General features: G+C 33.9%; 1 protein-coding gene across 1 annotated transcript in view; it reads left to right on the top strand.

The window, feature by feature from the left end:
- The window catches only part of LOC118190405 (uncharacterized), a 44,612-nt gene extending 37,171 nt beyond the window's left edge, over positions 1–7,441 (top strand). The window contains exon 4 of the mRNA XM_035361102.2: positions 7,298–7,441. Coding sequence (XP_035216993.1) covers positions 7,298–7,302 — 5 coding nt within the window. The 3' untranslated portion in view covers positions 7,303–7,441. The remainder of the gene's footprint in view (positions 1–7,297) is intronic.
- The last annotated feature ends 9,586 nt before the right edge of the window (positions 7,442–17,027 follow it).

Genomic DNA, 17,027 nt, shown 5'->3' on the forward strand with positions numbered 1-17,027 from the left:
CCTCTTCATTTACTGTATAGAATGGTTGCCGAAAATAATCCAAATTTCCGAATTTTTTTTAATTAAACGTGACAGTCTTCTTCGGATTCCTTTCGTACAACGAAAAAGAAATGTAGTTCACTCGTAAGAGACGCTTCATAAATTGGGTCATACTTTTAGAAATCTTTGAAACTTTTCTGTATCTTATGTACCCATTTCATTGAATTTAGCTATGTTAAGTGATGCTGTTAAAAGAAAGTTCGGTATTATTTAAAGTTTTAATATTGTACAAAATTTTCTTTTCATTTGCGTCCTAAGAGATTTGAAAAATTAAACAGTTACTATCCGAAAAAACTCTGAATTCGACAAATGATATAAGATAGCAAAGTAGAAAATCAGTGGAGCCTTTCAGATTGGAAATTCGTGAAGTCATGAAAAGTTTACATAACAGAAGGAATAATAATTCCGAACATGTGAAAACAAAACGTGTAATCTCGATACTTGTCAGATCATGCTGGGTGTACTGAAGAATGCTGTCAAAAATTGGTGTTGTAAGCAATATGCTGCAATGCCTTTCAAAGGAGCTATATTTCTAAGTGCAGTTAGGTTATAAGGTATTTCTTAGCATGACTTCGTAATGTAGTGGTCTGCCCGCTGGGCTCATTTTCCAGAAATCCGTGGTTCGATTCCCGGCAAGGGCGTTGCTCTTTTTTCATGACCCCTGCTTCCAAAAAATACCTAATATCTCTACAGTGGCGCCCGAACTAAAAGGGTGGTGGATGATGATTCTCCACACCCAGAATTTAGCGACTGGGTCCCATAAATCTCCAGTTGCCCTATAAAATGGGGCGAATGTAAGGTATTTCTCCCGCCTTCTTAGCATGCCTTCGTAGTGTAGTGGTCTGCCCGCTGGGTGCGTATTCCAGAGGTCCGTGGTTCGAGTCCTTGTGCGGGCGCCACTGTAGAGACATTAGGTTTTTTTGGAAGAAGAAGTAATGAAAAATTAACAACGCTCTCGCCGGGAATCGAAACACGGACCTCTGGAATACGCGCCCAGCGTGCAGACCACTACACTACAAAGGCATGCTAAGAAGTCGGGAGAAATACCTTATAATGTGTGATTGCTATTTAATAAATATGTTATGGACGCAGTACTTTTTCCTACAGAGAAAAAAAAAAAAAAAAACACATTGGCAGAATTTTCCGTTGTAGGGAATGGAATTTAAATGTGCCAGTTTTATTATAAAATTCTCTATGAAGAAACCGTGCATACAAAAAAAAAAAAAAAAAAAAAAAAAAAAAAAAAAAAAGGCTTAGTATTTAGTTTTATCTTAGTACGTATTGGGACAGTCTCAAATTTCATTCATGAAGCCCTGAAAATTTATATGAGTGTAAAAGATTATTTCAAATTACTTGTGAATTCGAGGGAATGACTGAACAAGAAACTGTAAGATTGATGCAATACATGCTTAATAAAGGAAACATAAATTTTTAGGCTAGTGATAGTTTTGAGTTTTACAAGAAGCTGATAGCATAAAGAATTCTGACATGTAAATTTCAGATCTATTATAAAACTTGGCATATATTACAAAACTTGACTTGAAGTCTTCATTTTCTGATTTGTTAATTTAATGAGAATTTTTCTGAACTTGACGGATAGTATAGCTTTAAGTAAAAGGAATTTTTTGAATGCATGACATATTAAATAAACATAACTACACCCGTGATTAAAAAAAAAATTAATCACGTACTACTACTAGCTACAGAAAAGAAAACATCTGAACTGCTTGTTTAATTGATCAAGTGATGACGGCACAAAAAACACGAGGGATGTCGGCCCAAAAAGGATACTTCCACGTAGGAGTTTCAAAGAGAAACTATCTTTCACTTGGAGAAAGCTTCGTGCAGGCAGTCCGCTTGCCGCAAACAGAACATTTGTCACCCTACTAGTGTTCAGCGGCCTTATCCAATCGACCACGTGTTGTGCTGAAGAATGTGAATATTTTAAATTATCAGATGTTATTAATGAGGTGGGAAATTAAGATGAGATGTAGGTGTGGGAGATGAAAGAAGAATGTAGTTCTCTAGCTTTATGCTTATATGGTCTTATTGGCGACCGAGCAAGTTATGCCCGCTCAATCCGGGGAATTTGGGTTCGGTTCGATACCAGATGAACAGATTGGCTGCATGGCTGGTTTACCCCTCGTGTGATGCGCCAAGTTTTCTTTGAAAGTCCTCTACAAAGGAGCTTGTCCACTTACGCAGGTAGGCCTTGGTGTGTTTTGCTACATTCAAATAGCCTAAACCTAAATATGTTTGGTTTTGTTACTTCTGTTTGACATCTCGTATACTTTTAATTTGGAAAAAAAAATTAAAATAAGTACATTTTTTATTTTTATTTATTTATTTATTTGTTTCTTGCCTCAGCTATATTGAAATATGATAAAATAATTTAATGGCATCTAATTAGTTCTGATACATAGCGAATCTCCTAACACTCAGCATTAATATGGGTGACCAAATATGTTTAGAACATAAGTAAAATCCAGACCGGTTTATTTAAAAAAATTTGATAGACATTAAAAAATATGGCATTTATAATTTCAAAAGTTAATTAATGAAGTACTGTAGCATTTGCATTTTCCACTTAACAGACTGGAGTTACGATAATGCGTTGTAAACTCTTCATAGCATTCGAAGTAAATCAACACTGGCGGTTTGGTGGCGCCATCTATGTAAAGAAAGGAGAACAATTTGGTAACGAGGATCGAAATTTATTTTGAGTATCTTCTTTACTTTTTGAGAGAAATATTTATCCATGAATCAGAACGGTGTATTTATATTTTCTAAATAATAATTATAGTGTAATATAAAAATTTTAAAAATAATCCTTAATTAAAAGGTGTCTTTCAAGGTGAAGTCAAGAGAAGAAAAATCAATCGTCAATTCATTTTAAGTAAGAAAAAGAACGGAGGGAGAAGAAACGCAAGGAAAGTGAACAAAGGATATCAAATAATTTGGGTAATCATAGGTATGAAGTGATAACAAAACGAATATGTTGAAGTACAAATACTAAAAATAATAATAATTAGACTCAAGAATCACTGTAGCGTGATAAATTTGCAGTACTATAGTTTCAAAGATTACATCGTTCTTTCTTCTTCGGTTGAAGAAGAAAATTCTATTTAAAATTCAGATGCATAAACGTTTTCCGACTTTACTGGTCATACGTAAAGACGTTATTCGCCTTCATATGACAAGAATAACGTCTGAGCCTTCTTTGACGCTGAGTAAAGTATTATGCAACGTCTAATGGCTGTTCTCATGAATGAAGACCGTTACACTCCATTGAGGATACTGGCTACCCCATTGTACGAGCTTCAGATACAACTGAAGGTCGACCTTTCGGTTAAAAATAAAAAATTCTGGCAATAAAAATCTTTCATTATTAAAGTGAAATTCCCTGTCTTTTTGTGAATTTCAGTGAAAACCGATCGTACGGTTTATAATTTTAGAATTGCTAAATTTTAACTTTTTATCCTTCTTTTGGGATCGCCATGTATTTATATATAGATATATTATTTATTCCGAAGACTACTAAATACTGTTTCTAGTTCTTCGGCTGCCCGCTTAATGTGAGTGAAACAGAACATGTAAACATTCTAATATATTCTACTGTTTGCTTCGTTAAAACAATTAGATAAGTGTACTTTGTTTGAAATTTAATTTTAATACTATAAAATTCTGTAATGTAAATAAATGAAATGTTTAAAACATTTTCAACAAAAAGTTATTTCTAGTATACACTGCAATATTTTTTTTTTTTTTTTTTTTTTTTTTTTTTTTTTTTTGTATAATACTCAGTTTATAAAAATACAGTTTATACTCAGTTAAATACTATTCATAAAAATATAGCTTATAAAACTTTATCAGGACTACTTTCCTTCTAATCTGCTTGGAAAACATGACATGTCCTGACTAGACAGTGAGTTTGACTACAAACTATGTCCTATGGAGTATAGAAAAGATGACAAGAGGAGAAGGGTTAAATTACCCTTTATTTTCTACGATATTACAGGCGCTCCCGCACTTCGGGATACAAAGACCAACCACTTGTGGTCTGAACGTAAAAATATAAGAACTACTGACTAACTAAAATTTAAATAAAAGCTAATTTTGAATACTTTACACAAATGACCAACACTAAGACTGGCCTTTTAAATTATTACGTATGTAGTACGCAAACTGCTGAAAACTACAATACGTCTTTAGCTTTCGAAAGGAATAAAACCTCTGGCCTTAAAGGTAGACAGCAACTGATGGCAAGCTCGCGTGAAATGCAGTGGCAAAGCTGCTCACTTTCTCTCCATCTAACTCTGCTCTTGGCAAAAAGCCACAACTTAAGCGTTAGCAAGTACAATTTGCGTAAACATATTCACGCGTTTATTCTGGCCGGAAGTGGAAAATAAGAGATGATAGTAAAGTGTTAAAATAAAATAAACGTTAGTCAACTTAAGATCCTTACAACTTCCATAATAACTTTATTAGGTGCATTATATCGTCTTCAAAGACAATTTCATTTTCCAACGTGACAATTGTAAATAGCCATCAAGAAGATAAGAATGAACGAGAGGGACTATTTAATCATATTTCCATTTTTCACTGTTATATGAAAGCTTTCCCAATCTATATCAAGCATCAATGGCCATGAAGCCATTGATGATGCATGCTTGGTTGGAACTGTACAAGGCCATGGCGTCTCAATCATGGTCTGGAGTGTTTTCTCTTTGCAACGTATGGGATCTTTGGTACTTGCACTAACCTCTCTCATTGCGATTCAGTATATAGAGGAATAACTGGGAGATCACCTCCATCCATTTATGTTTTCCTGTCATTCACACGAACTTGGAGTATTCCATCAAGATAACTGCACCTCTCACAGGTCTCGGTTAGCTACTGCCTGGTTGGATGAGTATTCCTCTGCTTTCTGTGTCAGAAATTGGCTGCCTAGAAACCCTGACTTAAATCCTATTTAGCACCGTTGGGATGTTTGGAAGAAAGGTGTGAAAGCGCATCACTTAACACTAGTGACCTTTCCTAAATTATGGACAGTTCTAGTCGATATTTAGCAAACCTTTACCGTAGAACGTCTTCGCAAACTTGTTGAATCGATACCTCGTTGTATGGTAGTCGTTATCAAGGCCAGAGAAGGCCAACTCAGTATTGACTTGATGTCCCTGATTTAGTGGCACTTCAGTGTATTTATAGGATAGAAATCAGCTAATACACTGAACTACTAGAAGAATTAGTATGGAACAACCTAAGCAGTAAACACAGTTACGCTTCCTATACACACCAATGGGTGCGTCATAAAATGTATATTCATATATGTTAGACATCTGTGAAAGCTTCTAGAGTTACATTGGTTACGAGAATGGCACGTTTTTGCTATAAATAGAGCTTTAATGCACTATTTACTCTATATGAATCATAGCTTCTCAGAGGCGGAGACAAAGCTAGAATTTTCTTATATGACCAGTTCAAGAAAGTATCGTGACTTTAAGAATTCTGGTAAAAATATATTTAAGACAACACTGTGTTTGTAAAAGGACTCTGGATGAACGTGATCAGCATTAGCTGGCTTCACGCGTTATTGTACAATACTGCTTTGGACAGCATTAGAATTCAAAGTAGGGGTTTCAATAAATCTCAGAATTAAGTTTGTAGAATGTTCCCTTTATTATGTTAGCTTTAGAAGCTGACATGCAATCAGAGTCCCCTTCATAAAATTACGACATAGAGTTATATAGCTCACCTTGGTTCATCAGTACATAGTATGTTGGTCATTTCATGACTGTAAGCAAGTAGCTTACTCTGCTCAACTTTCCAACGGTCCACTTACAGAATCTGTGCATGGATCATTCTTCATGAATCCATGGATCCGAATATCAACAGAAGAGTGAGAGGAGGCTTTTGTGGCTCCATAATAGTTTGAGGTTTACTTAAATATCATTTAATGGAAGCACAGGTAATATATTTGATATAAGAATATTTGACAAATGAACACTTTGTGCACGCTGTCTATGAGGAATTGCAGCATTTGTAGTCAGAATTCATTCTGCTAAGTTTGGCTTCTTGTAGGAAAATGCATCATCACTCAAATCTAGAGACTTCAAATTATGGCTAGAGGAACATTCATGCAAATTTAGATTTTTGGAACGGCCGCCTAAACTACCATCGATATCGAATCCAAATTGATGCCATACTGCACAGTATAGAACGCTGAAATTCTATTGATCACTGTGCAGGAAGTACGGTGTTTATTGCGTACAGCAAAGATCTGTATGCATGCGGAATCTATTTTTTTTTCAGTTCTTACGTAACAGTTTTATTAAGGTTTTAGTAAGTATTATTGCTACATATTAAGGAAACATATGGTAGCATAGCCGCAAGAAAGAATTTAGATTTGATAAACAAAGGATTTGATAAACTTTATAAATGGCAATAGAAAAATTTTGAGTTAATGTTTTTAACTGTATTTTTATTTTAATCTATGCTTGGTGTGCTGCGTTAATCATGAAGCCTGATTATTATCGCCCAGGAAGGTTGCAGTACCCTCATATATTACTTCAGCAAATAAGTATCCATTGTATTCCTATACCTAAACTGAAATCTAAACTTAAGTTAAAACTTAAATTTTAAACAAAGCAGTCTGTAATCGGGCCGAGCGGTAAAATCGCTGAACACTCGTAGTTCCAACCTGACTCAAAAATTCCAGTAAACGGGTTGTATGTATGAAAGATTTCGCAATCTTTCCCATATGTAATGCGAACATGAGCCAGCTTGCCTTTCAATTTCCACCACAAAGGCATCATTCACCTTAGGCAGATGGCCCTTCTGTGCTTTGCCGTCACTCAAATAATTCATTCTAATCAAGGCTGTAAAAATTCTTTTACGTAAATTTTTATCTTCATATGGATTCATACTCAAGTCCTATACAATCACTTAAAACAGAGCCCCTTCTTTTGAGCTATGTTGACACTTGTGTCCACGTGCGCTGAAGGGAGCCTCCAATTCTTACAATCACTTAAAAACAAGTACAGCCTGGAGAGTTAAAACTACTCATCTGAAAAAGCAAGATAACTGTTTAGTACTTCGCTGTCACGTTTTTACTTTTCATTGCAGCTTTGTAACGGGAGATTAAAAAAATTGTATATTTTACTCTCCCCTTTCAATTATTACTGTCGTTTTATCTACAATTTTACATCACCCTTATTCTGTCAATGTCTAATATTATATGTATTATTTTTCTTTTCAGTTTGACGTTTAAACGACAAAAAGAATTTGCTAAGAGTTATGTTACAGCATATACAAGCTTGGGTCACATTAACTTAAAAAAAATGTATGCTAATTTCCATACCAATGTAATTTGTCAAATAAAGAATTTTTTAGTCTCTTTTAACTATTGTTTCTCTTGCCTAAATATTATTTACAATCTTACATTACTAATTCAAAAATGAATTTTAAAAGTAAGGTGTGAACCTACGCACCAGCAATAAGACATGAATTCAAAAAATAATTATCATTCACATTCTACGAAGAGAAAGAGATAATTATGCATTTTATATAGAGAGAAATAAAGCAGTGAAAATCTTTAAATTAAAAGGGATCATAGGCAAGAGTTATTTAACTAATAATTAATGTGAATTCCTCTGTAGAATAATTTTAAATACACTAATGTGCTTTTGTAAAAAAAGGAAAAGTTAACAAAACTTAACTTATTTTTATTGATGAGTTTATATTTTAATTTATATTTATATTTGATGCTTAGAACATGAAGATGACAACGGGTTTGCCCTTAAAAGCAAACGTTTTCAGAATAATTTTTATAACTCAAATTTTATTCTTACAATTGTAAGTATTTTATTTACTGTTCTATGCATTAAATATTTAAATTCTGAAATAATTTTAATATTTAATGCATAAAGTAGCAATATTTTATACATAACATATTAAAATCAGTCGTTTCGTAGACATAGTCGTTTTTGTAGACAGAATGATTGTTTTCTAACTGCTTTAAAATTAAGTTAAAATATTGTAGAGCTATTAGGTTTTTTTCAACGTCCTCGACGGGACTCGAACCCTGGACCTCTCCAATACACGTAGAATATGCTTCCAGTTACACCACGAGGAGAACAGTGCGAGAAATTAAAAAAGACGGAGAAAGTACCTTATAATATAAACATATTTAATAGTCAAATATAATTATTATTATAACATTATTGACTTCTAGATGTATTAAATCCTTATTTTAGCCTATAAAGTACCTACTAAAATTTAAATTTAGTGACTTCTGGAGAAAGCAATGATATTTTTGCTTTCTCTTTTCTACTTGCATTTTTAACATGAAATTTCACGTTTTGACGTTTTATAAGGTATTTCTCCCACCTTCTTAGCATGCCTTCGTGGTATAATGGCCAGCACACTCGGCGCGTATGAGAGGTCCGAGGTTCGAGTCCCGGCGAGGGCACTGCTCATTTTTCATGGCTCCCGCTTCGAAATAACTTAAAGTTCCTACAGTGGCTCCCGAACTAAAAAAAAAAAGGTGCTAGATGATGATTCTCCACCACCAGGATTTGGCGATTGGGTAGGCTAATCCCCAGTCGCCCTTTCAAAGGGGGGTTTATATGGTATTTCTCCCCCATTCTTGTTTTCGTGATGTAATTTGCAGTACATTCGGCGCGTATCCGAAAGGTCCATGGCTCGAGTCCTGGGGAGGGCATTGCTCTTTTTTCAGGTTTTTCAGCATAAAAACTCCTAATGTCTCTACAGTTTCAGATTAGTTTCTTCAACAGCTTATATATTCTATTAAAGAATAAGTTACTTCAATCGCTACTGAAAAAAACAATGTGGTCTCTTATTTAGCAGTTCTTTATTCTTATTTATTTTTACTTGAGAGAAAAAGTCTCGAAATGTCAAAAAGATGATATAGTTGCCTTAATTCTCCCAATACATTACAGTTCAAGTCCACCACTAATGGTTCAAGTCCATATTATGAAAGCTGTGACAAGATCGTAACACTACTATTCTACAAATCTTAATATTTGAAATCATATTTCTTGGCATTTGTTGCTGTTTTTAGTAGATTTGATATATAGAGTAGTGACCATAGGACTGAAAAACAATGCAGTGCAACTCATCATAGCATACCACTAGTTTCCAGTACCTAGGGTTTATGGTATTAAGTGCCCAGCAAGTTACACCTTTCTCATACTTACAAATCATTTACGGCTAACATGATGCAACTGTGTCCCTGCAGTTTTAAATAAGGTTAACAGAATGCAAATAATATTCAATAAAGTCTAGCTCATAACATAAATAAAGTCTAATTAGAATTAAGTAAAGTCTAGCTATAACAGAACATCTAGACACTTATTGTGACTAAACTGGCAAGCTAGTAATCTAAAATAACTTTAGCTAAAAAATTTACTGGAAAATTAAAATGGAGGTCCACCAGGCATCCGAGCGGAAAAATTGCTGAATACTGGTAGTTTGGCCAGGTTCAAATGCCGGGGAATGGGCTGGCTGCATGGGAAGTGTCACGTTTTCCCCATGTGTAACGTGAATACTAGCCATGTTCCCTTAAAACTTTCTATACGAAGGCACCAGGCACCCCATTCATTAGGCAAATATCGCTCATGTGATCGAAATAATCCAACCCAAACCTAATTTAAACGTGAAACTATTTCACATATAAATCCATGTAGACTGTAAACCTGTTTCTTTAGATAAATGGGTTTTTCGTACATCAGAATCTTAAACAATCTGTAAGAAAGTGTGAATTAAGCAGAAAAATAGACTGAACTAAATATTAATGACTTCCAGTTATAAGATTATAAGGTCCTGTTTAGGTTTATTAACCAGTTATTTTAAGTTAATTAGCTTTTTTATCCTCCTCGTTTCTCCTTTTCCTTCCAGAATATAAATTTCTAGCTCGCATGATATTCAAATGAGGTAGAAAGAAGATAGTATTTAAAGAAAGGTTTTATATGATAGAACGTGTTCTGTCCATGTAGCTAATTTCATTGCCTTGCAAGTAGTATTCTACGGCGTTGCATTATTCTAATCATTAAGCTTGTCACGCCGACTTTAGATCAGAGCCAATTTTCGCGTTACTTTAATTGTGTAGCTATTAGGCTAAATAACATTATTTAGTTAAGTCATTTCTTATCTCTGACTCAAGCCATAATTGCTGGTTATATTTGTAAGCACGAGTGATGCCTTCTGATAACTTTCATGTGGTTAAACAAAGGATCCTTTACTCCCTTTCACAGTTTCTTTGATACCTTACAAGATATAGTGATAATTTACGTAAAGTATGCGACGTTTCTTACATTTTATATTTCCAAAGAACACCAAGCATTGTAAGATATTCACTAAAATTTATTTTCCAAATAGAAGCAATTTAAATTTATTTGCCGCTAGTGGGAAAAAACTGTTTATTCCAACAATCTTCCCTTGAATTTCCTTAACTTGAGCTGAATTGCACAGCAAAGGTGTATTTTTTCTATTAATTTTGATTTAATTTTAACAAGCAAAGTTGTAGAGACATTAGGTTATTTCGAAGCAGGAGACATGAAAAATGAGCAACGCTCTTGCCGGGACTCGAACCACGGACCTATCGAATACGCGTCGAGCGTGCTGACCACTACACCACGAAGGCATGCTAAGAAGGCGGGAGAAATACCTTTTATACTCCTCCTTTTAAAGGGCAACTGGTATTTTAGGGGACCCAATAGCCAAATCCTGATAGTGAAGAATCACCTTTTAGTTCTGGTGCCACTATAGAGATATTAAGTTATTTCGAAGCCGGAGAGATGAAAAATGAGGTCTAATCTTTGGAATATGGTAACAGGTAGTTTGGCGACATTTTGGTAAGGCGATAAAGGTTACTAGCTAGGACTTTAGCAGTGTACATGGATAAAGTCAAGAGTGTGCGCAATGCCATTTTTGTGCATTTCTGGGATGTTTTTTTAAGTGAAAATAGGTCGACGGGTACATGGATGATACCGTGTATGTGCAATTCTTAAAAACGCGGCAAGCAGTGGGCGATTCTGTGTTTTCTCATAATTTCGTATCTAATATTCGTCACGATTAAGCACTTTTGTTCCATAAAAGTTCTAGCATAAGCGTAATTCGGCTAGCAGATTGTTGAAAAAAAAAAGTTGAGTTAAAAAAAAAAAAAAAAAAAAAAAAAAAAAAAAGCCTTTATTTCGTGAAAACAAAATGGCGTCCAAACAAAAACTAGCAGGTTGCTGTAGCAGGGTTGGTCGCCAAATTTTCGCCAAAAAATCGCCAAGTTACCATAATCCAAAGATTAACTAAAATGAGTAATACCTTCGCCGGGATTCGAACCATGGACCTCTCGAATTCGCGTAGAGTGTGCTGACCAATACACCACGAAGGCATTCTAAGAAGGCGGGAGAAATACCGTATAAAGTTAATATTTATTTTGTTTAGGCAGAATAAATTTCAAAAGAACGGTTTCCCATTACGACCGTTAGATTTTCCCAGAAATGAAAATGATAAAACAGCACAGTAACTCTTATAAATATAAGAATCATTGTTTTGAAGCTAATTTTAACATGAAAAGATTAAATGACTTCTTATGTTCCACAACAGATATACGTCTTTTCTCACAAGTCTTATTTTTGATTTTAAAGAAGAGAAATTTCTGCGCCCGAAAACTAATGCCTAAGAATACTTTAATAATAGCAGCTTGATGTGGCTTATAATTGTTTACAATATTTAAAGCTTATATTTACATTCATGACTCCTAAAACCATCTTTATCCATTACACAGAATTAGGATTATTTTATGACTCATTAATGCCTTTTCCCACAGTGAAGAATTAATAATTCTTTCAGTGAATTAATGGAGGCTTTCGTCATCTTCAACTTTAAACAGAAACAATGCTCTAAATTTATTATGACAATAAGCAAAAAAAGAAGTTAAATATATAATTGTTTTCTTGCCGTAAATAATAATTAACTTTTCTAATTTTTTTTACACATAATTACGTATCTAAATGATGCAAACTGTGTCTTTTTCTAACTTTGAATAAACTTAAAAAAAGAGCTGTTTTACATACAGAAATAATCTGGTACTGAATTAAATAGAAAAAACTTATAAAAAAATTTGCACTCAGTTGTCTAAAACATTGGATTTTCAGCCAAATATTAACTTTTCAGTTTCCCTTAAAAGATTATTTTAACTTTCTCGAGAAAAAAACAACGACAATAAATTATGAAAAAAAGGCTTATTCTTTTCAAGTTTCTGGTATCGTTTTCATATTACTTTACACAGAAATATAGAGAATAAGTCATGAAACCCGAATCTAAAAATCGAGAAACAAATTTACTTTTTCGGAGCAATATAATTTCCGATCGAGGCTGAAGAATTTTTTTTTTTTTTTTTTTAGTTCTGAAAAGTGAACGAAGAAGGTGTCTATTTCTGGATATCCACTTTCTTTCAGAGCCTTTCGGGAATTTACTGAAACAAGTTGAATTTTCGCTGCGGAATTCCGCCTCCAAGAATATTTCATATTCAGTGAAAGTAAAATATTTTGATTGAATAGAAGATATTTATTGAATATCAGGACAAAAATGATTTATTTTATTTTTAAATAATATTAATAATAATTGTTAAGATAATTCTAACTGACTCATTTTCCCTCTCGGGGAGGAAAAGCGGTTCATTTTGGTACGAAATTGAAATAATATTTTTAGATTTATAATAAAGCATCTAAAAATATCATAATTGAATACTTCATAATTAAAAAAATTCTGAAGAAGAGGCACAGAGCACTTCACGTTAGAAATGTGTTTTGTTAATTAAACTTAGAATTTCTCACAGCTTTGTTTGTAAAAATGAATAGTGTGCAAAGGATGAACAGAGAAGTCGCATGACAAATATGCAGGCTGCATAATAAGATCTATGAGCTGATGTCGTATGACTGCCATGGGTACTAAAAGAAAGAAAGTAATTTAATCAGAACAACTTGTTAGAAATAATACTGGGAAAATGAAAATTAGCTTCTTTGTAAAGTCAAAAAACTATTTCTGGTGTTAAAAAGCATAAAATAAAGACGTATGCAGATCTATAAAGACTTCTTTTAATATTTTATGCCACTTAATTTCTTATAATTGCAAAGAAATTACAATGTAAAAGCAAAAATTTAAAAAGTTAATGTAAATAATTTAGTTGTCACTGAAAAGTATCAAGTTATTTGTAATTAAGTTAAAACAGTTTTATTAAAAGAAAAAAAAAAAAACAGTGGAAAAGGTATCCAGACATTTTAAACATTGTACACTAAGATTGCATACTTGTTCTTTCATGGAAAAATAACAATTATTATTAATTTAAAATTCGAAAAACGAAATTTAAATTACAGTCGTATAGTTTAAGATTCATTAATCTTAAACTATATAGGTTGTCAGGTATTTCTCCTTCTAACATGCCTTCGTGGTGTAATGATAGCATACTCGGCGCGTATTCGAGAGGTCCAGGTTCGAGTTCCGGTGAGGACGTTGCTCATTTTTCGTGTTTCCTACTTCAAATTTCCTAATAACTCTACAGTAGCGCCCGAACAGAAAAGGTGGTAGATGATGATTCTTCACCACCTGGATTTGGTGAGTAGAGCCACTAATTCCTAGTTGCCCTTTAAAAGGGAGTATATATAAGGTATTTTCTCCCCTCTTTCTACGTCGTTTTGTGGTGTAACGGTAACACATTCGCCGCGTATTCGAGAGGTCCAGGTTCGAGTCTCAGCGAGGGCATTACTAATTTTTTCACGTGTTCAGCATCAAAATAACCTAATGACTCTACAAACTTATTAATTTCGAGTATGATAAGTGTATAATTTTTCTTCTTTCATATGTGTGGGCATTAACCAAAAAGTATTTTGCTCTAGATGTTATGTTGTAGTTAATTATATCCTAAACTGTTTGAAATGAAATAAACGTATGAAGTTTACAGAATAAATTAGAAGTAAATTCCTTTGTTTGCACTAGCATTTCTATACGCGCTATTTTCAAATCATATCAACTTCAGGCATATTAGAAACAATAATTGTTACGTAGCCATCCTAAACATTCAGCACAAGTTGAAGGTTTTTAGCGAAGTACGTTTCTTACGGGGCAGTGTCTTTGACCATTAGCGACTCAATGGGCTTTTTGAAAATCGTACTAAAAGAAACTACTACTACTCGCATGTGTCCTAATGAAGTTACCGTAGTGTCTCGCTCATTAGCAACGCATTTTTTTATAAGGTAGCATATGAAAATCAGTTGTGTGGCTAACACATACGAATGATTAGAAATAGGTACATTCAAACATGTGGCTACACAGCAGCCAGTATTGAACCATTGAGTATAAAATCCCATATTTGTTAGGTCAACGTTATATAGAATTATTCTAGTCGTGCTTGTAGTTTCTTGGAAACGAAAATATCGAGCAAACGGTTTAACTACAACACGCATTTTAAACTGAAAGTTGCCCAATTCTCTGAGCAGAACGGGAATCGAGCTGCAACGCGCACATTTTGACGTGAATGAATCCAACATGCGACAGTGGAAAAAGTAGAAGTATGAACTTCAATGACCAAGAGGCAAACGGAATGCGTTGTAAACTGTTGATATGATCTGTAACCAAGCTTGTGAAAAAATGGTCAAATGGAGATAAGCCATGATTTTTGACCAAGTGCAGGCTGATGTATAACGTACGTATTTTCTCCCTACATTCTGTATTCCTTCTTGGTGTAACGATAGCACATTCGGTGCGTATTCCAGAGGTCCAGATTCGAATCTCGGCGAGGGTATTGCTCATTTTTTGTGTTTCCTACCTCAGAAATACTAATTACTCTCCAGTGACGCTCGAACTAAAAAGTGGTTGGTGATGATTCTTCAAGACCAGAATTTGGCAGTTGGGTCTTCCCTAATCCCCAGTCGCCCTTTAACCTTTTGAAGACAGGATGGCCATTATAGTGGCCATAGAGTCCTCTCTTTGAAAAGACGGGGTTGTCCACTTTAGTGGCCATGTCTTTTTCCCCCATTTTCCAGGCTGAAAAGTGGGGTGAAAAGATTTCTATCAATTCAGGCAGTTTCCCATTGCAAATCATCCAGTTTCTATGCTTCTAAATAAAAACTATTCGGCATTTTAGAAGATTTGTTATTCTTTGTAGGAACTGCTTTTTTTTCTGTTTTCGATGTTTAGTCCACGCTATAAAGTTGTATAGGATCATTAGTTGATAGATCTTCCATACGCCTTCAGGAGGAGTGGATTCCAAAATCATATTAGTAAAATCGACATCTTATCTGTAACACGGACATATACAGTCTTTTATATTAAATATTCCCTAATATATCGCAAAATACCCAGCATTAGTAAAATAAGTAAAATAATTCATATATCACCCCTACCCTCGTTTTCACTGTTGTTGCCTTATGTAATATTTTTAATTAAAACTGCATACACGGACATTATGATGACGTATCTCAAATCTTGCAAAGAAATATTGTGATTTTATTTAATTATTTATTTGCCTTGGAAAACAATGTGAAATCCTGAAGTTCTTTGAATTTGATTTCAAATCCTAAAAGTTTTTCTAATTTTTTTAATGTCAGATATCTTGAATCCTTCAAATGAAAATAAGAAACGAAGAGAAAACCTTTTGCTTAAAATTAAAAGTTTTTACATAAAACAGAGTTTGATATCTGGGTTTAATGTAAAATAAATATAATAATGCCTCTTTTTAAAATATAAACTTACGCTTATAAAAAAAAATTTGAATAAATTTTCAGAAGATGAAATACATAATTATACCCATGAACCTTGAAGTATATTTTCTCAATATAATTTGATGAACATATTTGAGTGACAGCTCAGATATCAAATAATAGTTCAAAATTAAGCAGTCAACGCTGAATGGTTCAACAGGTAGACAACTGGAGTCATTTTCCCGTCGAAGCATTTATAAAGCATGCCATAAGTTCTTAGAAGTATCCAGAAGGTATTTACAATAGGCTATCTAGGTCCGAAATAATCTAGAGATTTCGAGAGCTACTTTTTGAGAATTATCAGGAAAGCGTAATGCACCGATTATTTTAGAGAGAATTTTGGCAGGTTCCCGCAGATGTTATCCTGAGACAATGTGGCACTCAGAGCCGTCACGAGCTGAGGTTCGTGATTCGGATACCACTGAAATTTTGGCCTCACCAGTATCCGAGAGTTTGAATATATATAGATACGAAGTCGCTGAAAACTTATAGTACGAGCCGAGTTCGAATCCAGGCCACGGACTGGCTGCACGCTTGTTTTTAGTGGCTTTCACCATATGTAACGTGAATACAAGCTAGTTTGACTTAAAATTAAACCATTAAGTCATCCCTCCACTCATCAGAGAGCCCTCGTGTGCCTTGCCATAATGAGATAACCTAATCGCTGAAGTTTAAACAATCGTAATGATTTTATTGAGTAAATACAATTTATCTTTCCAAAATTTTGAGTTCAAAACCTTCGGCGATTTCTTAGGCAAAAATTCCAATAAAAAGAAAGCGCTAACATTCATGTTTAGGAAAATCAAATCATTTTGAAGATTCGCGGGATCTGATGTTTTGAATGTGTCATCCTTAGGAAAAAATACAGAATGTAACTAATAATCTGATCTGCATTTAAAGAATTACATCAATTATTTATAGCTAGGATTTGATCTCAAAATGTTAGTTCTCGAGTTTAATTGTATCAGAAAATCTGAGTTATTATTTTTATATAGAATGCTGAATATTAACACTTTAATTTCTTAAAGGGCGTATATATGTTATGATCCACTTTCGCTAAAAATGTGTTAGTTCACTAAAAAGGTCTTTCGCTTAGATTTCTCTCGTGTGGTGTTTTCCCTTATTTAAGAAATTCTCTCTCGAATAACAATTTATTTTTCTACAGGGCCCTCTTTCTCGTTTCATTTATCTTACTCTTTCCAGAGATGTTAA

Source organism: Stegodyphus dumicola, chromosome X2 (assembly GCF_044657685.1).
Source record: "Stegodyphus dumicola isolate Sdum_Otavi_A_Nest chromosome X2, ASM4465768v1".
Classification (NCBI taxonomy): Eukaryota; Metazoa; Arthropoda; class Arachnida; order Araneae; family Eresidae; genus Stegodyphus; species Stegodyphus dumicola.